The 25,259-nt window shown below is 45.0% G+C and overlaps 1 protein-coding gene across 1 annotated transcript in view; it reads left to right on the top strand.

Annotated features, from left to right (window-relative positions):
- The window catches only part of VCL (vinculin), a 67,306-nt gene that overhangs the window by 40,576 nt on the left and 1,471 nt on the right, over positions 1-25,259 (top strand). The window contains exons 8-19 of the mRNA XM_005864656.2: positions 977-1,130; positions 1,848-2,023; positions 4,135-4,325; positions 5,876-6,075; positions 7,489-7,617; positions 11,195-11,344; positions 13,262-13,370; positions 14,472-14,774; positions 16,001-16,125; positions 17,823-18,008; positions 23,345-23,548; positions 23,934-24,038. Of these exons, the coding sequence (XP_005864718.1) occupies positions 977-1,130; positions 1,848-2,023; positions 4,135-4,325; positions 5,876-6,075; positions 7,489-7,617; positions 11,195-11,344; positions 13,262-13,370; positions 14,472-14,774; positions 16,001-16,125; positions 17,823-18,008; positions 23,345-23,548; positions 23,934-24,038 (2,032 nt within the window). The remainder of the gene's footprint in view (positions 1-976; positions 1,131-1,847; positions 2,024-4,134; positions 4,326-5,875; positions 6,076-7,488; positions 7,618-11,194; positions 11,345-13,261; positions 13,371-14,471; positions 14,775-16,000; positions 16,126-17,822; positions 18,009-23,344; positions 23,549-23,933; positions 24,039-25,259) is intronic.

The following is a 25,259-nucleotide window of genomic DNA, read 5'->3' as shown; positions in this document are numbered from 1 at the left end:
GGCCTGGAGCGGTTTGAAGGCTGGCCACACCCCCATTGGAGTGGGGGTCCCCCCTGGGGGGCGTGGCCAGCCTGGGCGAGGGGCTGAGGGCCATTTTCAGGCTGGCCACACACCCTTCAGGGTGGGGGTCCCCACTAGGGGGCATGGCCAGGCTGGGCAAGGGGCTGAGGGCCATTTGGGGCTGGTTTGCAGGCCGGCCAAGCCCCCGGCTTTGTCTGGAAGGACGACCGGAAGGTCTTCAGAAGGTCGTCTGGTCTAATTAGCATATTACTCTTTTATTAGTATAGATGACAATTCAATAATATTAATAGTTATATATGTGTATTGCTCTATTACCAGAATGTTTTCAAATATGTTTTTTTGCTTGAAGCTACTTTGTTTGATAAGCAGGGCACCCCTCATTTTATAAGTTAGAAAACTAAAGCCCTAGAAGGTTACACATCACAAACACGGTTCCACAGGTACCAGGAGGCAGAATGTGAACACAGTTCTGTTTGGCCCCAGGGATGGTGTGCTCTCAGTAACACTACGCATGCTGCCTCTGGAAACAGTTTCAATGTGTGCTTGCCCATAAATAAGACAATCTAATGCGCTGTTTATTTCTAAAGCACACATTACTATGGTAACAAAACCCTCCATAGCAATAAGATCGCAGGCACATTTTCCCCCTGAAGTTTAGAGTTGATTATGTAATCCCCACCAAGAGGAGAATCATTACTATCAAAATCTGCAGGCCTGGTCTTTAAAATGGTTATGCAGCTCCACAAAGCTAATGTGTATTTTTAAAAACAAAGGAGAAAGTAGATGGTTTGGGTGTTTTGTTTATCTCTGTATTTTCTTGGGCTGTCTCAGACTTACTGAAGAAAAGGAAAAAGACAAGCGTGTTAGCAGAAATGACATGTCCTGTGTTTTTAGTGACATTTTGCTGTTAAGTGTCTGAGAGGGTGCAATGACAGCATTTGTCTGTTTTGAGTAGAGGACAAGGAGCCTCGCCCGTGGCCATGCAGAAAGCCCAGCAGGTGTCTCAGGGTCTGGACGTGCTCACAGCCAAAGTGGAGAATGCAGCCCGCAAACTGGAGGCCATGACAAACTCAAAGCAGAGCATTGCCAAGAAGATCGATGCTGCTCAGGTAGTAGTGATGATTTTTAAGAGGGGTGGGAGATAAAAGAGAAAGAAATGTACCGTAAATATCCTCTATCCACCGCTCCCTTCTCCCCTCCCTCCCTCTCTCTCAGTTACTGTGGGTGGATAATGGATGTTTGTAAGTGATGATTAATTTCCAGCAGTTACCAATGATAACACCTCTCCTACTAACACAGGTTTAGACTAATATTTATCTATATTTTGATAAACATCTTACTTTTGAATACTTCAATTAGTTAATAGTAAGCACTCCGAATACCAAGAGAATCCCAGTTCCTGGTATAGATGACAGTGTATTAAATCTGTTCCTCTCAGAATTCGCAGCTGTATTTGGTCACAGCAATCTTAAGGGTTAAGGTTTTCTGATGCTACTGTACTGTAAAAAGATTGCATTTCATAGAGAAATACAAATGTTTGAGAAACCGAAGAATTAATAAGGTGTGACTAATTCAAAGATGAGATAAAGCTTGTAAGGATATTTTATTCTAATGGCAAAGGGAAAAATTATTTTTTAAAAGATGAGGATTGATTTGATTTTACCTGAGCTAGGAATGTGTGTAAAACAGTTATGATCAGCATTTCAAAAACCATTCCTGGTTGCCTTGTGATTGCTTGTGAAATGTTTCTGACGGCCTTGCTCAGGGTGCTGTGATGTGGCTTTTGAGTGGGTCACAGTGCGCTGCTTTTCCACGTCTGTGTGTAGAACTGGCTGGCAGATCCAAACGGTGGACCAGAAGGAGAAGAACAGATTCGAGGGGCTCTGGCTGAAGCTCGAAAAATAGCAGAGTTATGTGATGATCCTAAAGAGAGAGATGACATCCTACGTTCTCTTGGAGAAATCGCTGCTCTGACTTCCAAATTAGCAGACTTACGGAGACAGTATGTATTTCATTGTTTAAGTTGCCCCTTTATCTCTCTCCTTTCCCCCTAAGCGCATACACGATGCTCTTCACTGTGCTCTCGTTGATTCTGTGTTACGTGACTAAGTTAGATATTACTCTGTTTTTGCATGGACACCATTGAAGTTTAGTGATTTATTGCTGAGCACATCGTTTTAAATTAATTAATGATGGTAAGAACTCCTTTTTTGAGATCTATATTTTCCATTTCTAAGGTAGGACTTTTTCTGCTAGATAGTGTTTGTGACATATCTGTTCCCTGGGTATATGAGGAAATTAATTTTTGTATGTAGCTATGAAAAGTTTCCTGGGGTGAGAGGAGAATGGGGGGAGGCGTATGAAGATATTTTCTTCCTTCCTGAGAAATGTTATTTCTTAAGTAGCAGTTACAAGAGATCCTTAAATACAGCTTCTCTTAAAGGCTTTCATGGCATCTACTTTTTTTAAAAAAAAGTTAGTTTAAAAATATATATTTTTATTGATTTTATAGAGAGAGGAAGGAAGAGGGAGTGGGAGAAACATTGATGTGACAGAAATATCGATCAGCTGCCTCCTGCATGCCCCGTCCTGGGGATAGGTCTGAAACCCAGGCATGTGCCCTGACTGGGAATCGAACCAGTTACCTTTTGGTGCCTGGGACTATGCCCAAGCAACTGAGCCACCTAGCCAGGGCAATGGCACCTACTTTAATTATATAAGAAGAAGTGTTGCTTTTTTCCTTTTAATAGATGTTTTACTCTCTTAAAAATAAAACCTGTAGCACATGCTAAAAAAACAGATTCAGCATCAGAAGTATAAGTTGCTTCTTTCCTATGTCAGCCCTCCAGCCACTTCCCTAGGGATAACCATAGTCAAGTATCTTGTGAGATTCTGTTTTTCATGTTGCATTTCCTGCTCTTCCCTGGGAGCGTGCCTAACCCTTTTCCATTGAGAGATGCTTTAGCATTCTCTTAAGTCTCACACTAACTAAGGGGGCACTGTTGGCTGAGAAAGCAGACTCTTGCCTAGGATCATGAGGTAGGAAGTGGGTGGGAGCAGGGTAGACATACTTTAGGCAGGAGGTTGTGATAGAGATCAATTGAGGTAACAGCTGAAATTTGATTGTATATCAAGCCCAGTCATTTGAGGATCTCTTCTTTAGGCCCACGTTTTGAATTATTTAAGTTAGGAAAATGCATAATTTGACATTTGTAAAATATAATGTCTATATAGTTAGGTCAATGCTCATTAAAATTAGCCCATTGTTATAGTCTGTTTACATTCATTAGATTTTAAAATATTCAAAATTGGAGACTCTATTCTTAGCACCCTAACACAAGTCCATATACATACATAACAGGCACTCATTAGTGTTTCTTAATAATAAGGAAAGAATTAACGGTAATGGTGATACAACAGATCTATTACTATGTCATACATATCATACATATATATGTACATATACATACACATACACACATACACATACATCAACGTGCCTTTATAGGTAGTTCAGTATAGCCTATTGCTCCTAGGCTACAAGAGTGTACAGCATATTACTATACAAAACAACGATAGATTAAATTAAGCACAAGAGGAAATGATACGATCAAGAGATGCAGTAAATACGAGATGTGTGAGGCTGTTGCCGGCGAAACAAGGCATACTGTTTTATAGCAAACTTTTTTTAATGCTTTTTTTTAAAAAAACTACTACTAGTTCTATAACTACTTCAACTACTACTACACAACAAGTATGGATACTTGGGCCCACCTAGTTCCTCAGGGAACTAGTGTTTTCAGAGATGACAGGCTGAAGGGATAGCTAACGCAGTGACGCAGTGACGACTGATTGAGCTCAGCTTACCAATGGGTGTTCTTCATTGAGCTAAACTGATCCAAACTTATATTTATTGTCTTAACTGGGACAAAACTATCTGAATTTAGATGATTAATTTCTTATTTAAGGGCCAAATAGATAAACTACTCTTCTTTCAAACCAAGTTCATAATTATTAGCAATTTGACATCTCATTAGCATTTGTATCAGCAATTACATCATCGCAATGTAAATAGTGTCTGTGTGGGACAGAAAGGCTGTTTTTTCTCTGCAGGGGGAAAGGAGATTCCCCAGAGGCCCGAGCATTGGCCAAGCAGGTGGCCACTGCCCTACAGAACTTGCAGTCCAAAACCAATAGGACTGTGGCCAATAGCAGACCTGCCAAAGCAGCGGTCCACCTTGAGGGCAAGATTGAGCAAGCACAGCGGTGGATTGATAATCCCACAGTGGACGACCGAGGAGTCGGTAAGGCCATCAGTGCACTTAACCATCTTCAGACAGGGCTCAGTGAAAATAGGCAAGTTGTTGATAGAGATCCTGTATCATCTGTAATTAAGTGCAGAAGGGCTTCTTGGCACTGGTGAGTGAGTCATTCTACAGTAACTCCATTTCCAATGTAGCTGATAAGATGTCTGTGATTTAATCAAGAAGCATTAGTGAATAAGTAATTTTGCTATGGGCAAATAGAAAGGTCCTCAGATTGGAAGTGCAGTTTTGAACTAATTATTTTCAGTCTATGTATACTTCCATTTTATAATATTTCTGTTACAAGAGTCCTTAGAAAGTACCCAGTTAAATATAATTTTTGAAAATAGTAACTACCAAGGTTATTTTCAGTTAGGAGGGCTTCTTTATCATATAGTCACTAGCGGAATTAATAACCTGAAATTTTCACTTCTGGGAGATTTTAGGAATGGACTTATAAGAATTTAGGTCATATTATGACAACAAGCGCCGCTGAAGCTGAAAGAGCTGTTTACTTCATTTGCTGTATTCACTGGATAAAAAGATAAATTTTTAAATTGGCGATTCCCAGTGTTGGGGAATCAGGCAGATATATAATTTATTGGTGAAAGAATAAATTGGTTAATAGCAAACTTTCTGAATGACAATCTGGTATTATGTGTTAAGAGCTTCAAAAAAGTTCATACCCATTGACTCAGCAATCAGACTTCTAGGAATTTAATTAGAGGTGTTTCTAAGGAGTTACATACAAGAATGTATATAAACAGAGTAAATGTTAAATAATAAGTAAATGGCCAACTAATTATGGTTAGTATTATAAAATATTACATAGATTTTAGATTACGATTTTTGAAGAATATTTAATGATGTGGACAATGCTCATCTATATATATAAAAGCCTAAGAGACTGTTAACGACCAAACGACTGGAACAACCGGAACGACCAGATGACTGGCCAGTAGCTTTGATGTGCACTGACCCAGACCTTTCTTCTGGGGCCTTGACAGCCCTGAATCTAGTTCACCCACACCCTAGACCCAGACAGGAGGGAAGTGGGAGGAGGGAGCCCGATTCCTCGCAGAATCGGCCGTTGGTTAGCTTGCTCCTGAGGCCAACCTCCCACGGTCCCTCCCCCTGGCAGGCCAGCCCTCCTGATCAGCCCTAATCACCAGCCAGGTGGAGGGACCCACCCATGCACAAATTCGTGCACTGGGCCTCTAGTGTTAAATAAAAAGAAGCAGCAAATAAAAGTTAATGTATAGTATGACTTCTGTTTTGTAAAGGAGAAATGTATGTGAAATGTGTTTGTGCAGAGGAACATGCAATGCATTAAAAACACCAGATGGATATGTTCAAATATCTCAATCTGTGAGTGATGGATTATGAGTGGTTTAACTATTATTTATACTTTTCTGTACTTCCCCAATTTTTTCTATTTTTAGAGGGGAAAACTCAATAAATATTATTATTAAAAAATAAACAACTTACCAGATGGCACTGCAGTTGCCCTCTCAGACTTTGTGAGTTTCAGTGTTTTCCTCTTGGTCCAGGTCAGGCTGCCATCCGAGGGCTCGTGGCCGAAGGGCATCGTCTGGCTAACGTCATGATGGGGCCGTATCGCCAAGATCTTCTTGCAAAGTGTGACAGAGTGGACCAGCTGACCGCCCAGCTGGCTGACCTGGCTGCCAGAGGGGAAGGGGAAAGTCCCCAGGCGAGAGCACTGGCATCTCAGCTCCAAGACTCCTTAAAGGTAGAACTCAGGAACACAAAGCATTCCCTTTCTTATGCTTACTTACTGAAAAACGAGGGAAGGAGAATTTTTAAAAATATATAATTCTTTAATCTAGGGAAAGTGAAAAGAGTGTGACCAAGGAAGTAAGGAAATTCAGTTGCTTTGCGCAGTGGCAGTATCGTAGCTAATGAGGTATATCTGAGGCGCCATTATTGCTCATTAAAAAGCTCACCAGTGGGTGACAGCAACTAAAGTTGTGTTTACCGTTTTACTCAGTCAAGAGCTATTTTGTGATATTTGCTTTATCCATGTGTCACCTGTACTTTTCAGTCAATATTTATCTTCAAAGGGACTCCTTTTTTAAACAAGTAAGTTTATTTAAAAGAAAACTTTCTAATAATCTTGAAATTGTGAGCTTGATGAGCTACTTATATTTTCTCTAATATTCTTTTTTTAAAAATATGTTTTTATTGATTTTAGAGAGAGAAAAAGGAAGAGGGAGAGAGAGAGAGAGGAACATCGATGAAAGAGAAACATCTCTCGGCTGCCTCCTGCACACCCCCTACTGGGGATCCAGCCCACAACCTGGGCATGTGCCCTGAGAGGGAATTGAACCAGTGACCTCTTGGTGCATGAAACAACACTCAATCCACTAAGCCACACTGGCCAGCCTTCTCTAATATTCTTTAAAAGAAACACATAATTATTAAAATAAAAATATTATTTTATATAACATTTAAAATTATCTCAGGTATCACCAGCCAGTACATGCCACCCACCTGAGAAACTGGGGTGATTGAGACTCTTTGGGTAAATATAGAAAACTTAGATTGGACTGAGTGTGATAACTGTGTGAAAAGAGCATTTGATGACTTCTGAGAATTCTGTTCTTTAGAAATGGATACATGCATTGGTTATCAATTATTTCTAGAAACTCAGTTGAAAAAAAATGTATAAAAATATTCCCATTCTCGATTTCTTTCCTCTTAATGTAAGAAAATGCTTAGAAATTTGACACTGCCTCCACAAATCAATCTTTATAGTTACTGCAGTCCTTATCAGGCCCCTGCAGCGTTGGGAATGGTGAGGAATTCTCTCTCTCCCAGGCCTTTGGGCTCAACCCCATCATTCTCAGTACCATTTCTTAGAGGCCACCAAGAAAGGAAGTAAGATTTCTTGATTGGGTAGAACAGTCTCTAGGGAACTATGGGCCAAGTTTGACCTCTTCTACTACACACTAATTGTTTAGAAGGCAGGATTCATATCTTATACCTGTTTCATGCTAGCTCAGTATAGTTGATACCCAACAGCTGTTTATTGAATAAAAGAATAAATGAATAAATGAATGAATGTGTCAGTGAAGTGAAGACATTGGCAGATGTGCTTTTTAGATATTTTTGGAAATTTTAATTTGTAAATAATGTTTTTAAGGATCTGAAAGCCCAGATGCAGGAGGCCATGACTCAGGAGGTGTCAGATGTTTTCAGCGATACCACAACTCCCATCAAGCTGTTGGCTGTGGCGGCCACTGCACCTCCTGATGCACCCAATAGGGAAGAGGTGAGTATCTAAAGTCTTCCATTTCTTCTGTTGCTCAACCACACACACACACACACACACACACACACACACACACACACTTATTTATTAATGATTTTTTTGTAAAGGTAAAATGTGTTTATATTGTACTTCAGGTTAGGATACTGTGGGTGAAGGGTGGAAGGATAGAAGAGGGAAGGTCCTGCCACCTCTTCTTTCAGTCACTAAGTGTATCAGTTAAGAATGTCTTTAGGACATGTCTTTAGTTGTAAGTAGTAGAAAACCTGACCATCAGAGATGCAAACAAATGGGTTTTTATTTTCATCACATAAAAAGAGGCATGGAGGTAGGTAGCATTGGTATTGATTCAGCAGCTTGACGCCATGAAAGCTGGCATCTCTGTGATTTTCTTGGGTCTTTCCTTCATGGTGTGAGATTGCTGTTGCAACCCTAGTCATCATGTTCAAGGCAAGTAAGAAATGAGGGATGGGAGTACTCCTGTCGCAACCACCCCTCTCTTAAGGTGTTCTGTTCTCAACACAGAAATCAGGGTGACCTTTTAAATCATTTGATGTCATTCTTCTACTCAAATCCTTCTGATGACTCCTCCCTGACCCAGAATGAGGCCAAAGTCCTTAGAACAGTAAAGTCGGTGATGTGCTGGTAGACTAGTTCTGCAGGAAAAATCCCCCCGCAAAAAAAGCTCTGATTTGTAATGTTTGTTGTTTCCATGATGTAAATATTCCTATCCTGGCTGTTGCAATGTGAAGTCACGGAAGGCACAGTTGGGAAGAGATGGGCACATGGTTCTGATGAGCTGGCGTGAGCCTTAGCACACCACTGCATCTGGTCCCCCTTCTACTCTGACCTTAGGTGATACCACTCTTCTGCCTCATGCTCTTCTGTCGACATTGAGCTCCTTGCATTGTATTCCAGTATTCCTTGTTTATGTTTACATGTTCTAGCTTTGGGGCCTTTGTATTTGTTCTCTCATCTTCCTACATAGATCACTATCTGGTACACATATTATTCATTCATGATTTTCAGCTTTCCTCTGGGTCATCACCTACAATGGCAATCCCACGTCCACTCCTGGGGATTTCCTAATCTTCATATCCCACTTTTCCCCTTAGTGTTTATCAGCATTTGACATATTTACCTTATTTTTTGTTTGTCTATCTCCCTCACGTTAGCATGAAATTCCATGTGGGCAGGGAATGTGTTTTGTTATTACTTTATTCCCAGTCTTAGAACAATGCATGGCACAGAGTTGGGAACGAATGACTGACTTATTGACTGACTGAATGAATGAAATAAAGGCTGTCCTAGGGATCTTCCAGGAGACTTTTGCTTATGTCTCATTGGCTAGAACTCTGTCACATGGCTACCCCAGATGCAAAGGAATCTAGGAAAGCAAGTATTTGGTTCTAGCATCTAGTATTAGCAGCAAAGGAAAAGGGGTTAGGTCAGGCACCCAAGACAATGCAGAACTGGTGGGTGAAGGTTTGTGTTACTATTTGTTAATGACCCCCATTTTTTTCTCCAGGCTAGGTTACTGGACGTTTATAAAGCTCATGGTCCCCTCAGGCTGGGATGATTTATTATTATTTTTATTTCAGACATCTCTGAGTTTTATGCTAGTAGATCTAACTACTGTGCCTGCTGGTCCTCTCCACCTAGATGTTTCATAGGTACCTTAGCACGTTATCCTTCTGTTCTCTCTCTCTCTCGGAAATTTGTGAGTCACCATTGACTGTTTCCTCCCCATCATCTTCCCACATCAGTAAATTAAGACAAGCTATTTTGATTTCACAAGTATTTCTTGAATCCTTTCCATTTTCCACTCATGTTGCCACAGCTCTAGTTCTGAACCTTGTCCCCTGCTGCTGTATGGCTGGCTGCTCAGCTCTGGTTGGTCTTCCTTGAATCAGTCACTAGGCCACCAATAAAATAAAAATACAGATCTGACCCTAATATTTTCCTGCTTAAACTCTCAGTGGACCTTCCCTTTCACAGAGGAGAAAGCCATAGCACTATGATCTATATACCGATTTTCTACCAACCCCTGCCTCACAGACCATGCCCCAGCAATGCCTGATTGCTTATAATTTCCTGAATACTCTGTCCTTTCTTCCAGAACAAATACTTTGTTCTTTCTATCTCTCTTCCTAATTATCTTCTTTCTTAGTGTTTTTCAGTTAATTCCTATTTATCTTTGATCCCATTATCCTTTACTTCATGGATAGATTAAATGCCTTTCCTTTTACTTCCATGATACCAGTGCTTAGCTTTATTATTACTGCACATGGCACACTCTATTATGAATATCTGCTTATGGGCCTTTTTTACCCCACTGGAATGTGAGCTACTTGAGATGCAGAAATTTTGTTTTATTCGTCTTTGTATCTTCAGCACCTACTCCAGTGTCTGGCACATAGTATGTGCTGGGTAAATTTTGATTGAGTGACAAGAACAGCAAGTGAAGCAGTCAGTTTAATCAGAGGGAGCAGCAGACATGGGCTGGGGTCGAGATGATCAACCAACGTTGGCAGAAGCCCTGTAGATCTAGGGTGTGGGAGACCAGCCAAGGAAAGAAACAAGGACTGAGGCCAGGTGAAGGAGACTCGGAGATCAGAGATTTAGGTAGAGATTTTGAGCATTAAAAGGCAAGAACCCAGGTAGCTGAGTCCATACAAGAGGCCAGAATGGGGAAGAGACTTGATTGGGTAAACCCAGAATGCTGGCAATGAGATGGGAGCCTGCGAGTGAACCAGGAGACCTGTAGATTGCCTGCCAGAACCAGAGCTGCTCTCCAAGTGTGGGCAGGTAGACCCCAGGGAAGGCAAAGAAGAGGACGATTCTGCTGGGCAATTTCTGACATGCTCTGTGCAGTGTAAACCTGACCAATGACAGAAGATCCTTTGTCACTTTATCTAAGTTAAATCATCCCCTTCATAGTATGCAACCTTGCATAATATCTGTGTCAAAAGAGAAGTTGACTTTTTTTAAAATGTGAGAGCTGAAAGAACAATTCGGTAGATTGTTTTGCACTTGGGATAATAAAAGTCAGCGTCCTTACCCCTGGGTCAGGCCTGATTGTGAGCCAGCTATCATTTCTCCTGTGGAGGTCAGGGCAGAGTTTTTACAACATTAATGGTAACTGATCTAGGAGGGATGCTGGCCTGAGGCGCTGGAGCTCGGTTTAAGACTCTGTGGATCTTCTTGCCTTTTAATATACCCAGCAACCTGCACTGGAGCCTGGAGTGGGTTTGTCTGTCTTCTTCAAACTAGGATAAGCCTTTTGAGAACGGGGATTATTTAAATATTTACATTCTGTGAACCCCTCATTACAGATGACACAGAGCCGAATGTTCTGTTTGTCCTTGGTAAGCACTGATTGAACAGGAATTCACGGGCGTGTGATGTAGCAAGGCCAGGACTTGGCATTGACTATTGTGTTGCTCACTAGGGTGTGATGTCATCTCTGAAGTCTTTCCTCGAGTAGTTGCTGCCTCTACTTAAAGAGAGACTCTTTCTTAGGCTGCCAGACCCATTTTATTTAAATAAATTTTCTTAACGTCTTTGTTTATTCCTCAAGGTGTTTGACGAGAGGGCAGCGAACTTTGAGAACCATTCAGGAAGGCTTGGTGCCACGGCCGAGAAGGCAGCTGCTGTTGGAACTGCTAATAAGTCAGCGGTGGAAGGCATTCAGGCTTCAGTGAAGACAGCCCGGGAACTCACGCCCCAGGTTGAGTTTTGCTCACTTTTCATCATTTCAGTCTCACCTGACAGTACTCAGTAATGAAGGTTAATTACAGGACAGTCTCCATACATTTTGAGAATTTACTGTAAAATGTTATGAAGAAAACACATACCTACAATATCAAAATTGTTCTTATATTGCTTGAATTTTTTACAATGATAATAGATTAGTTTTGAAAGTAGAAAAAAATTAATAAAGCCCCCCAGCCCCCTTTCCCTACACACACTCATTCACACTTAGAGAAATATTCGGATAATCTTGGGAGCTTGCTTTGTTTTGATTTTAGAGCTTATGCCTTTTCCCATATCCCTTGGAGGGATGAAAAGAAAAAGTCATTTGTGTCCATAACTTGTTTTCTTTTTTCTAATTAATCATATAACCAAAATATAGCTAGTATGCTGTAAGCAGTATACTGGAAGAGTGGGAACAAAAGAAAACAAATTGGACAGGAATTAAAGTTCTAACAGGTAATAGGTGTTCTTAAACATATCAGTTCAGCATCATTTAGTGTGATGTTTGTGTATTTTTCTTTTTAAGCAAATTATAGAAAACTCATTACTAGTTTTTCATTCGTTTACTCAGCAGATATTTGTTGAGTGCCTCTGATGCATTAGGAGCTGGGCTGGGCTTTGGTGCGAACTTACAGGGAGAGACGGGGAAATAAGCACGTCTTTTAATTGTTCAACTTTTGCCCAAATGGCATGTTAACAAGTTTCATTCTCTTGAAAAGTCACACTTCTCCAACTTTTAAAAAACCTCCCATAAAATATGAACGTCTAATTTTTTTAAAAAACTTCCATGAGATATGGAATATAAAGCACAATAGGTTTTCTGTATAAAAATAAGATTTCTAAAAAAGAGAAACAGAAAACTAGACTTCAGACACCAACTATGGACTTTGGAGCAAGGACTTTGGAGACAGATCTGGACATGGAATCTTCTGTGACCTTGAGTTTCCTCATCTGTAAATGGAGATAATTCCGTCCTAATGGATTGTTGCGGGGGGCGGGGGGTGGAGAAGGGGGTGGTAAGAGGATGAGTGTGCAGCCTGTAACTTACAACTTACCGCATGCTCAGTAGACCTTAGTCCCTTCCCCCAGTCCCATCAGTGACTGCGTGGGAGCTCTTGAGCCAGTCACTTAAGTTTTCTGAGTCTTGGCTTTTGCAGCTATAAATTGAGAAAGTACCTGTCCTGTCTCTAGCACAAGGTTGTGAGGGTTTAGTAAGATAATCGTTGTGAAAGCACTTTGTTAACTGTAGACAGTTTTTGTGAATATTCATTAATGAGTTTTGAGTAGTGTTTAGTATCTTTTTCTTTCTTTTTTTAAAAAAATGCTTTTATTTATTTATTTATTTATTTAAAATGTCTGTTGTTGTTTTTTTAATGGATTTTTAGAGAGGAAGGGAGAGGGAGATAGAAACATCAATGAAAGAGAAACATCAACATCAACTGGCTGCCTCCTGCATGCCCTCTGTTGGGGATTGAGCATGAAACCCAGGCATGTGCCCTGCCCGGGAATTGAACCAGTGACCTCTGGGTGCACGGGTCAACACTCACCGACTGAGCCACAGTGGCTGGGCAGTATCTTTTTCAATGGTGCTTTTGAAGATGAAGACTTGACACCAAGGGCTTAATAGCCCTTTTGTGTATATTTTGAGGTATCAACTGAACACCCATTTACTTTGTCACTTTTTAAATTTCTTAAAATCAGGCTGTGATAGGAAAACCTTTTGCCTGGGGAGCTATTTATGAGACCAAACCTAATGTGTTCAGGCTGAAGAGACCTCCTGATTTTTGGCTTTATAGTGCCACCTGCAGGGAGAGAGCAGAAGGCTTCGCTGAGGGCTCCTATTGGAGTGGAAGGGTGCTCTGATGTTTAAAGGTGGTTTTGTCATTGCCAGGTGGTCTCCGCTGCTCGCATCCTGCTCAGGAATCCTGGAAACCAAGCTGCTTACGAACATTTTGAGACTATGAAGAACCAGTGGATCGATAATGTTGAAAAAATGACAGGTAGAGTTGTGTGCAGAGTCCTTGTCTAATCCATGGAGTGAGTCCTGAGAAACCTGAGCAGGACCGGTTGTGTTTCTCAGCTGTAATTGGATAAAGGGACGGTCATGTGCTCGACAGTGTACTTGGCCCTGATTAAGGCTGCGCAGCGGCGGCTTCTCATTCAAGCCTTGCAACTTTGTCTGAAGAGAGACTCTTTGAGTCCCTTTTATTTTAATGCCGCCCTCCCGGTGTGATGGTCATTGTTACAGCTCCTATCTTCTCTTTGAATAGTGTCTTTGCTCGGTCTGAGCCAGAGTTCGGTTTCAGAGGCCGGGAGGCGGTGTTTGTGGACACAGTAAGTGGCCCTGTCATTTTCAGTGGGTTCACATTTCAAGGAACCACAATAGCTACCATTTAATACAACTTGTCTCAGAGTTTCCTCCAACTTATCAACTACGTCGTTTTTGAAAAAAAGGAGACAGCAACACCTCCAGACCTGTGCCTGCGCAGTGGAAGTGGCACCTCGGAGTCTTCTTCATTCAGTGGAGGGAGGGATAGGCGAGGAGGGAAGAGACGGATGTAGGCTCCCTGCCGCCCTGCAGAGCCTGCTGTGACGGGGTCCGGGGTCCGTAGCAGCCAGAGATGAAAGTGGAGCTGCTGAGGTGCCTGAAGAGAGGTAACAGACACGAGAAGCAGGCTGTGAGGGTTATTGGAGTCCTCCCGTGGCTCAGCTGGGCCACTACACGCTGCCAACAAGCAACAGATGGCTGGGGAGTAAGATGGGAGGGAGAAAACGTTAGTAACAGATAATGTGGCGAAGGTTTCCGACGCAATCCTTGTTTCCTCCTGAAGCCGTCGCAGTTCTGCTCGTCTGTGGTAGACAGGAGGCGGCCAGTGACCACTGTTGTGTGAATGCTGTGAGTCTAGGTGGCCTCCTGGGCCACATCTCGGTGTTTTTTACTGTGGTATTCACCTGGAAGCTTTGGGTTGTGTAAGGAGGACTTTGAGCTGAAGGAGAGGATTCTGGGTATTGTGCTTTCACATAAGAAACTTGGACAACAGGGTTTTGGAGTCTCAGTTCTTCAAAATAGAAACTAAATTGCATTTCTGTTCTCCCGACAGGGCTGGTGGACGAAGCCATCGATACCAAATCTCTGTTGGATGCTTCCGAAGAAGCTATTAAAAAAGACCTGGACAAGTGCAAAGTGGCCATGGCCAACATTCAGCCTCAGATGCTGGTCGCTGGGGCAACCAGCATTGCTCGCCGGGCCAACCGGATCCTGCTGGTGGCAAAGAGGGAGGTGGAGAACTCTGAGGATCCCAAGTTCCGGGAGGCTGTGAAGGCCGCCTCCGACGAACTGAGCAAAACCATCTCCCCAATGGTGATGGATGCAAAGGCAGTGGCTGGAAACATTTCTGACCCCGGTAAGCAGGGTGCGGCGCGGGTCACTCAGCTGAGAGGTTAGTCGGGAAGCTGACAGGTGGTGAGAGGATGGGGACCTCCCTGCCATCACATACAAAGTCTGGGAGCAACACCTCCCGATTCTTAGTCTGAGAATGCTGGGTTAATCCTTTCCTATCTACAATAGTACTGGACAGGATACTTTCTGCAATACTGGTAGTTTTTTTGCACTAGTTTTTTTGCTGGACAGGATACTTTCTGCAATACTGGTAGTTTTTTTGTAAGCTAGTTTCTCTGCACTTGATAATGTTGCCTGACTAACATAGCGCCTGGCCCTGTTTAGTCATGATTTTGGAAATTTCTCAAAAGATACATGATCACCAATCTACCAACTGTTTAGCTTATGCAACTGGCATCATTTCTCTTCTGCTTTTCTTAAAATGCTTTTTCTCCGTAAAACGTTCTCTATTTCTGTCAAATCTGGAGGGCTTACTTTGACCTTTGGTTCTCCTGGTTCTACACCAAAAAAAATCAGGGTTTTCTTTCATTGAATTACATCATATTTTCATCACTCCTATGAAAGGTGTTACCACTCCTTTGTTTGGAAACATCTGAATTCCTTTCTGTTCCGAGCATCCAGTGTTTCCAGCCTTGTCTGAGTAGAATGTAGTCATCCCTAGCCCAGGCGGAATCCTGCTAGTATCCTCAACCCAACATCACTACAGACATGCTCGGTTTCCTAAGGGAGTTTCTAATAGTTTGAGTAGATTCCTGAATTCCAGGTAACCGGACACAGTTAGTAGTAGCAACTCAACATAGGGGTTAATCGGCTGAGTGCCAAGTGCAGCAAAGGAGCAGGGAGAAAGGTGAGAAGTGCTGCTGGGAATGTATGCTCAGTGGACACTGTTATCTCCCCTCGTCTGCGTGGGGCAGACTTATCTCAGAAGAGAGGTGACGAACACCAGCTGAGCCCAGTGTTCACGCCCAGGAATGTCCTGAGTGCTTGTTAGTTGTACAGGCAAGAAGGCGTCCTGAGCTCTACAGGGAACAGCTGTTCATTGTGACCCTCTGACTGGGAGGCCCAGGTCGTCCGCCTGGCCTCACCTCCCTTCCCCTCAGTTACTGCCTGCAGGGCTTACTGGCAGCTTGACATCCAGCTTTTGTTCATGGAAACCAGTTCTGCTGCTGGACAGACAGTGCTCCCGGGCGCTGACCTGCCCAGCTGAGAGTGAGGGCGTCTTGTGTTTAGGCCTGCAAAAGAGCTTCCTGGACTCGGGATATCGGATCCTGGGAGCTGTGGCCAAGGTCAGAGAAGCCTTCCAACCCCAGGAGCCTGACTTCCCACCTCCTCCGCCAGACCTTGAGCAGCTCCGCGTAAGTTACCCCAGAGATGGGAGGGTTGAGCAGCAGGGTGTGGGGCTGCAGCAAGAGAAAGGCAGATTGTGTTCTGGAGCCTCAATCACCAGGGGCCTTTGTTTAGCCTTTGCTTGAATCTTAGAGGCACCACTTGGTTTTCACTCCTAAATCTAGCGGAGTCCTAACCCAACGCTCCCGCATGGTGTGCGTGGGTGGGCGGGACTCTGGGCGTTGGCCTGCTGCGATGGGGCGTGGCGGGGAGTCACGGGAGCCACGCAGCCGGCTCGGTAAGTGTGGATGTGTCGAGTGAGGAGTTAGTGGGGCAAGTTAGTGGGGTGGGGAAATAGTCTGCACCCTCGTGGTGAGGTTTCAGGTGTTCCCAGTTGATAATAGCAAAACTGAGGCGGTTACAATCTTATGTAGGTTCTTCTCCCAGCGGTTCTCAACCTGTGGGTCGCGACCCCTGAAAATACATCCTGCATATCAGATATATCAGATATTTACATTACAGTTCATAACAGTAGCAAAATTACAGTTATGAAGTAGCAACGAAAATAATTTTATGGTTGGGGGTCACCACAACATGAGGAACTGTATTAAAGGGTCGCGGCATCAGGAAGGTTGAGAATCACTGTTACTTGACATTTTTAGTAACAAAAGCAATACAATCCTTTTATTATTAAAAAGGTTTTACCCTCCCCCCACAACTATAATTTAAAATCTTTTGGTGTCTCCCAAAGTACAATGAATTTATTCCTCTACAGGTAAATGGTTTAGGAGGAGGTTGGCTGGGCATTATCTTGCAGATGCAAATTCTAAAATCAGAAATAGTGACTATATTAGACATTTACTCTGATAGTATTGAAAATAGCTTGACTTTGGGAATAGCTTATCAAGGCATTAATTTGATTTACTTTCCCATAGTTAATGTCAGTAAAAGATATAATTTTCTGAGTTGGTTGAGGACAAAATTGGGTCACTGGGCCCATAGGTAAGGAATAGTGCTTCCCTGAACTTCAGTGCTTCATTTATTCCTTCCAGCTGGCTGTTGGTGGGTGGTTAGGGCCAGGGATGGCTATTCTGGGGTGGCTTTTTTAATTTTTATTTTTTATTAATTTCAGAGAGAAAGGGAAAGGGAGAGAGATAGAAACATCAATGATGAGAGAGAATCATTGATCGGCTGCCTCCTGCACGCTCCCTACTGGGGATCAAGCCCATAACCTGGGCATGTGCCCTGACTGGGAATCAAACTGTGACCTCCTGGTTCCTAGATCGATGCTCAACCACTGAACCACGCTGGCCAGGCTGGGATGGCTTCTTATGTGATCAATAGAGTCATGACATTTAGAATCAAGAGGTCATTTGGTCTAGCTGCTCCTCATTATCCAAGGAGAAGTTACTTGCCTATGCAGCTTCCCCTCAACAGAGTCAGGGCCAGCTCTTAGAGCTTCCTTGAGAATCCTTCGTCTGATAGTGTTGTGCACACCTCCCTGGGATATGTCCAAAACAGTAGCTGCTAGCTTTTTGTGGAGGAAAAAGAAAGAAAATGTGCTTCTGTTGCGATGGAAGCAGGTGGTCACTGTGCTCAGTGTGGGTGGTCTTACGTGGAATGCATGTGGGTGGCTTTTCTGGGGATGCTCTTTAGAGGAAAGGAAAGAATTCCAGGGGGGAGTCGTTCCTGGGGCTTTACTTACAGCCTGGCAATTCTTTCTTAGCTGACAGATGAGTTTGCTCCTCCCAAACCACCCCTGCCTGAGGGGGAGGTCCCTCCGCCCAGGCCCCCACCACCAGAGGAGAAGGATGAAGAGTTCCCGGAGCAGAAAGCCGGGGAGGTGATTAACCAGCCAATGATGATGGCTGCCAGGCAGCTCCACGATGAAGCTCGCAAATGGTCCAGCAAGGTAAGTAATGAGGCTTTTCTTGTGGAGAAAGGATGAGGAACTGCGCACAACACCCAGAAGAAGAGTCTGTTTGGAGAGTCACCCCCTCTCTGTGTTGGTTCCTGTTGTTGGCCATAGTGTGAGCCTCTTCTTCACTGTGGCTTAGTGAGATGCTCCTGGTGCCTGACGGTTTCTCCTTCTAGCAGCACAAGGGAGAGCGGGGATGCCTGTGGTGGAGAAGACAGTTCTGTGCAGTAGGGTGTCAGGTGCCTCACCCTGGGTATATGGCGTCTTTTAAAATTTGCTTTTCTCTCCTGGGATGGCTGAATGTTTTAGATGCTTTTGCTAATGATCATCTCTCCAAACATGAAACTGTGGGCTCTGCTACAGCTGGATGCAATGTTGACATTTTCCCTGTTTTTTCATAGAAGCAAGTAGATTGTGTCTTAGGAGCCATGTCTCTTTCTCAGAATCCTCTCACCCCTCCACTCAACACAGCTCCGGGTTAATTCCAACTCAACCAACAGGAAAGTACACATATTAATGTGGTTGGTGGAAATGTGGACGTTACAGCAGTCATGCCCCGTGAATAACTTTGGCCTCTTTCCCCCTAAGTGAGTGGTAGCTTTTCTAGATAAGAGCTAGACGTTGTTCTAACCTTGCAGTGAAACGTAGTCCTAACTCAGTTCTTAACTCTCCCTAATATGACCCTCGATCTTTATTCCAGCATCCATTTGCCTTGTTCTTTTCACACCCTCAGCCGGCTCAAGTTCTCGTACTGACTGTTGTTCCCCAGGGTCAACATGCAGCTGATCTTGTTTTTTTCAGGCTGTTATTTAACTCTATGTTTCTCTGAACTGTTAGCTCTGAGCCCAGGTTCTAAGAAGGAGCGACCTTGCTGGTGTTGGACCTGCCTGTGGCATTATTTGTAATTGTATCTCTGCATCTGGGGCATGCACTCCCCTGGGACCACTCACGGGATGTCAGTGCACATGGGAGGGGGGGTGGAGTGACAATGAAGGTTGGTTTTACTCAAAGATTTTAAAGCGAATTTAAATTACATTGCATTAAACCCAGATACATTGTGCAACAGAACACAAAGTATGCATGGACTGTAGAGATAAAGATAAAACTTGGGGGCAAACCGCATTGGCTGTCACATGTACTGCGCTTTGCCATTTGTGGCCAGAAGTCCTTAGGTCTGGCTGTCTCCGGTTTGGAGCATCAGGAGATCGCTGGCTTTGAGCTGTGTGAAGCCAGGAGCTGCTTGAACCATGTGTGTTTGGGGTGGTGGTATGTGTTTGTGAGTCTGTTTATCTGTCTTCGTTCCCGTTGGGACTCTAAGCCCCAGAGCAGTGAGCTGGCCTGTCCTCTAAGGCCTGGGGATGGATGCTGGTGGAGACCGAGTTTAGGTGACAGGATTTAGATGGTACCCGAGTCCACGTTTGCCCCGAATCCTCCAACTTTGTCATCACCTATGAGACAGGTTTCCTGTGCAGGATAAGACCTTAGGAGTGATAGCAACCTCAAATAAAACTCCACACAGACTCCTTCTTCCTTTTGTGAGAGCTGTTTGATGCCATGAATCTGTGCTCACTGTTTTTCATATAAGTGGTTCTGCTTGGTTGAGGCAATTCCTTTCCTTCCCCCCAGCCTATTGTCAGCATCGGATCTTTCGGACTCCTCCCCTGGCCCTTCAGAATCCCTGTCCCTGGTAGTAAATTCATTCTCTCCCCCTCCTGGCTTCTGTTCTCTCATGGGCACCAATGTGGGCTCCTCTGAGCTCAGCCTGGCTCAGTTGCCAAGTCCATGTATTGTCTTATCTATGAAATATGTAAATTGAGTGTGGAGTGAGTGAGAAGCCTATTTAGCAACAGGAGAGATATAGGGTGTACCCACAGACCAGCTCTCTGAGTCAGTGCCAGCAATGGACGCATGTGAGATTGCGAAAACATTGCCTCTGAAGGCCTCGAGGGGATAGAGAGCTGGTCTGAAGGCCGGGCTTTCCCTGTGATGGAAGGCTGGACCAGGTGTCTCTGGACAGTAGGGAACTTGATGTGTCCTTTTCACTCACCACTGTGTTTGTTTTCTTGCCTCTTTCCTGGCTTGCTGTCCATAAAAATCAATTAAAAATATGTTTTTATTGACTTTTAGAGAGGAAGGGAGAGGGATAGAAAGATAGAAAAATTGATGAGATAGAAACATCACTGATTGGCTGCCTCCTGCACGCCTCCTACTGGGGATGGTGCCCACAACCCAGGCATGTGCCCTGACTGGGAATCAACCAGCAACTTCTTGGTTCATGGGTCAATGCCCAACCACTGAACCACACAGGCCGGGCTGATGTATCACTTTTAATTCTGGGAGTTTTACCTCCTGAAGGAAATATTAATCCGCATCCAGCAGCTACAGAGCTGATCCCAGTCACTTCCTGTGTCCAGGAAGATGTACAACATCACCCATACGGGCCAGCAGGGTGTTCACTTCACTCTGCTCCAAGCCACTTGTGTGACTGAATTTACTTTTTCTCCCTGGATTCCCTTTGAAAGCAATGAGCTATTGTTTGATTGTTTAATTGTTCCTGGAAAATATTCTGACTTGAGAATTATTCTTGGCAAGTTTATTTTCAGTAGTAAGTGTATAAAAAAGGATGCTACTTGCTTTTATAGTATAACTGTTTCTCTGGAAACCCTTTGCCACTGGTGTGAGTCTCCTTCCTTCACTCATGTGAACAGGGGGCTTGGGCTGAGGCTGGAGGCGGGGATTCCCCTTCCGCGGAGCGCGGTCCCCCTGGCTCCTGGAGAACATGCCGTTTCCTCTCCCGTCCCAGGCAAGCTTTGGTTACTAAACCAGCTGCAGCCAGTTCCCCAAGTCCTGCTGCTCTTACTAACACTGACCCTGTTTCTCATCCTTCCTGCCATCGACAAAGCCGGGTCCCCCAGCCGCTAAGGTAGGTATAGGTGTTGTAGCTGAGGCAGACGCGGCTGATGCTGTTGGGTTCCCTGTCCCCCCTGACATGGAAGACGATTATGAACCTGAGCTGCTGTTAATGCCATCCAATCAGCCGGTCAACCAGCCCATTCTGGCCGCGGCTCAGTCATTGCATCGGGAAGCTACCAAGTGGTCTAGTAAGGTACTGGTTAGCACCCCCAGTTGGGGCTGCTCCCTATGCATCCGGCCATGTGCAGCCTTGACACATTGCATCACTCGTGATCTGTGCGGTCCTGTGAGTCTGGGCAGGGCCAGCATCTGTCTGTCTGCACCTTGTTAGGACTGGCTTCACAAGTTTGATAGATCTGCTAATGCCAGGTTAAGGGGCTTGCATTTATGTCTGAGGGCTAGAGAGAGCTGGGGCACTTTTTGAAAGGATTCCTTTTTTTACCAACCTCGTGGCCACTATGGGAAGATTATAGCCCTTGGGCAGCCATGGATGCGCCTCTCAATGATTTGCAGGTCAGGAACCATTGGAGACCATTAAGAGGTCACCTTGCATGTCTCCCCCTCCCGCCACTGGCCTCTCACTGATGCACTGGTGGCTCGGCAGAGGTGGTCACGGTGAGAAGCAGCTTCATTATGGCAGCTCTCTGGGAGGGCTGCTTGCTGCCCTGCACTTGGCTGAGGTGCCGCTCTGGCCTTAATGGGAACCCACAGGGAAAGGGGCTTTGTTGATTGCTTGACCAGGTTTCAGTGGGAGGGGCTGGAGTAGGAACAGAGAGCGCTCAAGGCTGCAGGACAGGCAGCAACAGAGCTTTGGCCTTGGAGACTGAACCAAAGCTAGTGTGGGGTGTGCGGGTGGGAGTGATCACTTTTTTTCTCCTTGAAGGTCGCATGTTGCAAGAAAGGGTTTGAAGAGTGATGGGTAATAACTAACCTGGCACTGCACTGTCTTCTAACAAGGTCATGAAGTCTTAGAATGACCCCAGGTCTGCCCTGGAAGAGGTGGGCCCAGGCGGCCTTGTCTAACACCATGTTCTCAACTTCACATACCTGCATTCTCCGGCCTCAAGTCCTGCCTGAGATGTTACGCACCTTCTGGCATAAGTGCTCCGCCGCGTCATGGTGCCTGTGAGGTCCGGCACGAGCACTGCCGTGGCCTGGTTTGTGTATGCCTCACTGCATCGTATAGCGATGGAAAAGCATGAGGGGAAAAATGAGTACAGCCTGGCCTTTTGGGTAGTTTGAACAGTGCAGTTGTTATTTTTGGTTGTTATTAGCCAAAAGAGAGCCTTTTGAGGACACATAAAATAAATTGGTTACACATTTCTTTATTGACCCATAAGGGTTTTAATGAACCAAAATGCCAAATCTGAGATAAACTGCTGTTAGTTGGAGTGAGGGTTCCATTTACAGCTCGACTCATGATTTTATTTTCCTGATGCCTCCTATGGCATCTTCTTCGCTGAAGTTTTCTTTAGTTGCAGCCACCTACCTGAGGGGATGGAAGAATTGATTATTGGCCTTTCTTAATGTGAAAAGTTAAAATAATATGTTCCCTTAGGCCCGTGGTCGGCAAACTGTGGCTCGCGAGCCTCATGCGGCTCTTTGGCCCCTTGAGTGTGGCTCTTCCCAAAATACCAACAAAATGCCACGTGCAGGCGTGCACATACAGTGCGATTGAAACTTCGTGGCCCATGCGCAGAAGTCGATATTTTGTGGAAGAGCCACACTCAAGGGGCCAAAGAGCCGCATGTGGCTCGCGAGCCGCAGTTTGCCGAGCCGTAGTTTGCTGACCACTGCCTTAGGCTAACAGGGCAAACAAGAGGCAGTGGAGGGAGGGTAGGAACAGTCTAGGTCACAAAATACATCTTTTTTCATCGTGGCCGATCATGGTTACTGGGTTTTAAATTCTGGTTTGGCAGAGACAGCCCTTGACTGCTCTTTGTAAAAAGGGCGAGGATGAAGAGGATGAGTTCAGCATCTGGGATGGCTCCTCTGTATTTTTCCCCTCAGGCCAGTTCTACTGCTTCTCTCCATGGAAAGGGAATGCCTGTTTAACCAGCCTCGTATCCCCGTCCCCATTTCGTTGACATGATTAACCTGGAGATGCTGAAGTGCTTGTCTAGTGCTATGCCTGGGGCGCACACGGGGCCCTTTCAGACTAATTCCCAGTTCTTCCCTTTTCAGCCAGGTGGTCTCTCTCCCACTCTCTCTCAAGAGTGCTAGGGTGAGTGCCCTGGCTCGCTCTCTGTCTCTCCTGTGCTATCCGTGCCCCTCGAGCACAGTCTCTATCTTCTTCTCACCTTCCCGAGGACTGCTGGAGCAGCAGGCTCCCTTCTCTTCTCTCTGTGCTCCTACTTCCTTTGCTCACGTGGCCAGAGTGTGGGCTGAGCTCACCCTGTGTATTTGCCTCTCTCTAGGGCAATGACATCATTGCAGCAGCCAAGCGCATGGCTCTGCTGATGGCTGAGATGTCTCGGCTGGTAAGAGGGGGCAGTGGTACCAAGCGGGCATTGATCCAATGTGCCAAGGACATCGCCAAGGCCTCAGATGAGGTGACTCGGTTGGCCAAGGAGGTTGCCAAGCAGTGCACAGATAAGCGGATTAGAACCAACCTCTTACAGGTACTCAGGAGTGTGTGTGTGTGTGTGTGTGTGTTGGTGTCGGGGTGGTGGGACGTGGGAGGGAGAAAAGCAGGAAAGAGAAGTGGGCGAAGAGGAGGAGGAGGCACGTCAGAGTAGAAAGATGCAGCAGAAAGGGGAAATACACACGTGTGTTTGGGAAAGACAGATTCAGGGAAGTTTATTTCCTAATCAAATGAAAGAATCTCAATGCTTCCATTTCTGGACAAAGGGACTATACTGATCCTTAGAAGGAAGCAGGTGGAATCCTGCTGCTAATTTATTGAGTGCCTTCTGCACGCCAGCCACTGGGAATACAGAGGTGGACAAGTTTTGTCCTCAAGGAACTTGCAGGCAAGAAAAACACTAACTAAACATTTGTTTTCAGGTGTGCGAGCGAATCCCAACCATAAGCACCCAGCTCAAAATCCTGTCCACAGTGAAGGCCACCATGCTGGGCCGGACCAACATCAGTGATGAGGAGTCTGAGCAGGTACGTGCCTGCTGCTTCTGGCTTCTGGCCAGCAGTGTCTGTGCCACTTCTTAGCAATTTAATTCTGCTTTGGGGAGATTTTACCTGCGAATTGAGTATTCAGTATGTGGGGTGGAGTCTTCACTTCTCTCTGAAGGGCATCTGTGTTGGAGACGCATCAGAAATTTGGAAAGTAAAGTGAAACTCTTGTGCGGCTTTGGTCATTTTACAGGTGGGAGATGGAGGCCTAGGAGGGTTCAGTGTCTCAATCCGTTGCAGTGAGGACTGGACTCATTCTTTTCCTCCCTGGCTCTCCTGAGCCTCCAGTGCCTGTCCACTCTGGCCCCACGGTAACCTTCCGGCTGGAGAGGACGTCTGCTCTTGGCTCCCTGGGGATAAGCACCTCAGGGAGGACGCCTAGTGTAGGCTTGTCAGGATCCCGTGCTGACCCTGGGACGACAACTCAGAGGAGGTGCTTTTCTTTGACAGATTGAAATAAGGATGGCGGGAGGGTTCCCTGCAGCCATGCTCCTTGTTTGTATCCTGGCAACCACTTCTTGGAGTTGTCCTCCTTCCCTGCCCCCTGGAAATGTTGCCCAGGTCTTTCAGAAAGCCCCCAGTTGAACGCCTTTTCCTTCCTGTATCTCCTCTCTAGTAGGCTCTTTTGTGAGCCAGATCCCCAGCTTCTTATGGTAGGTAGCATGTATTTTGTTGAACTGCTCAGGCAAGCTCATCATACACTGGGTGTGTAGGTGGGACTGAATTAGGCACTGTATAGGGTAGTTTCTAAAACAGATACAAGCCCTCCCCTTGGGGAACTCACAGACAGCTTGGGAGACTGCCTCTGACCTCTAGGCCAGGAGCCGAGGTGAGGGAGATGTTAGATGAGACAGTGCCAGGATTCTGCCTTCACTACCATGCCTTAATCCCAGCTCTCCCCTATCTCTCTCTTCTCCCAACCATGGAACCAGATCTTCACCCCCACCCCGTATGTACTCTAGGCAGGTGTGGGCACTGGGCTGTTTCCTCTCATGTGGTCTCTTCTGCCCCAAGAAAAGGAAGGTGAAAAACCAGGGAAGGATAAGGCTCAGAGTTTCAGACTTATTTAAATAACCAACAAAAATATACCTTGGGAATATCTACTGTGTTCTATTAAGTAGTCCAATAAAGAAAGATAGAAACTGAACGAGGTAGAAAAACACAAGACTGCAAGCTTATCCTGTTGTGTGAGATTGGTTGGCA

The sequence above is a fragment of the Myotis brandtii genome, unplaced genomic scaffold, assembly GCF_000412655.1.
Source record: "Myotis brandtii unplaced genomic scaffold, ASM41265v1 scaffold190, whole genome shotgun sequence".
In the NCBI taxonomy this organism is placed as follows: Eukaryota; Metazoa; Chordata; class Mammalia; order Chiroptera; family Vespertilionidae; genus Myotis; species Myotis brandtii.
This window is presented reverse-complemented; position numbering and strand designations above follow the sequence as displayed.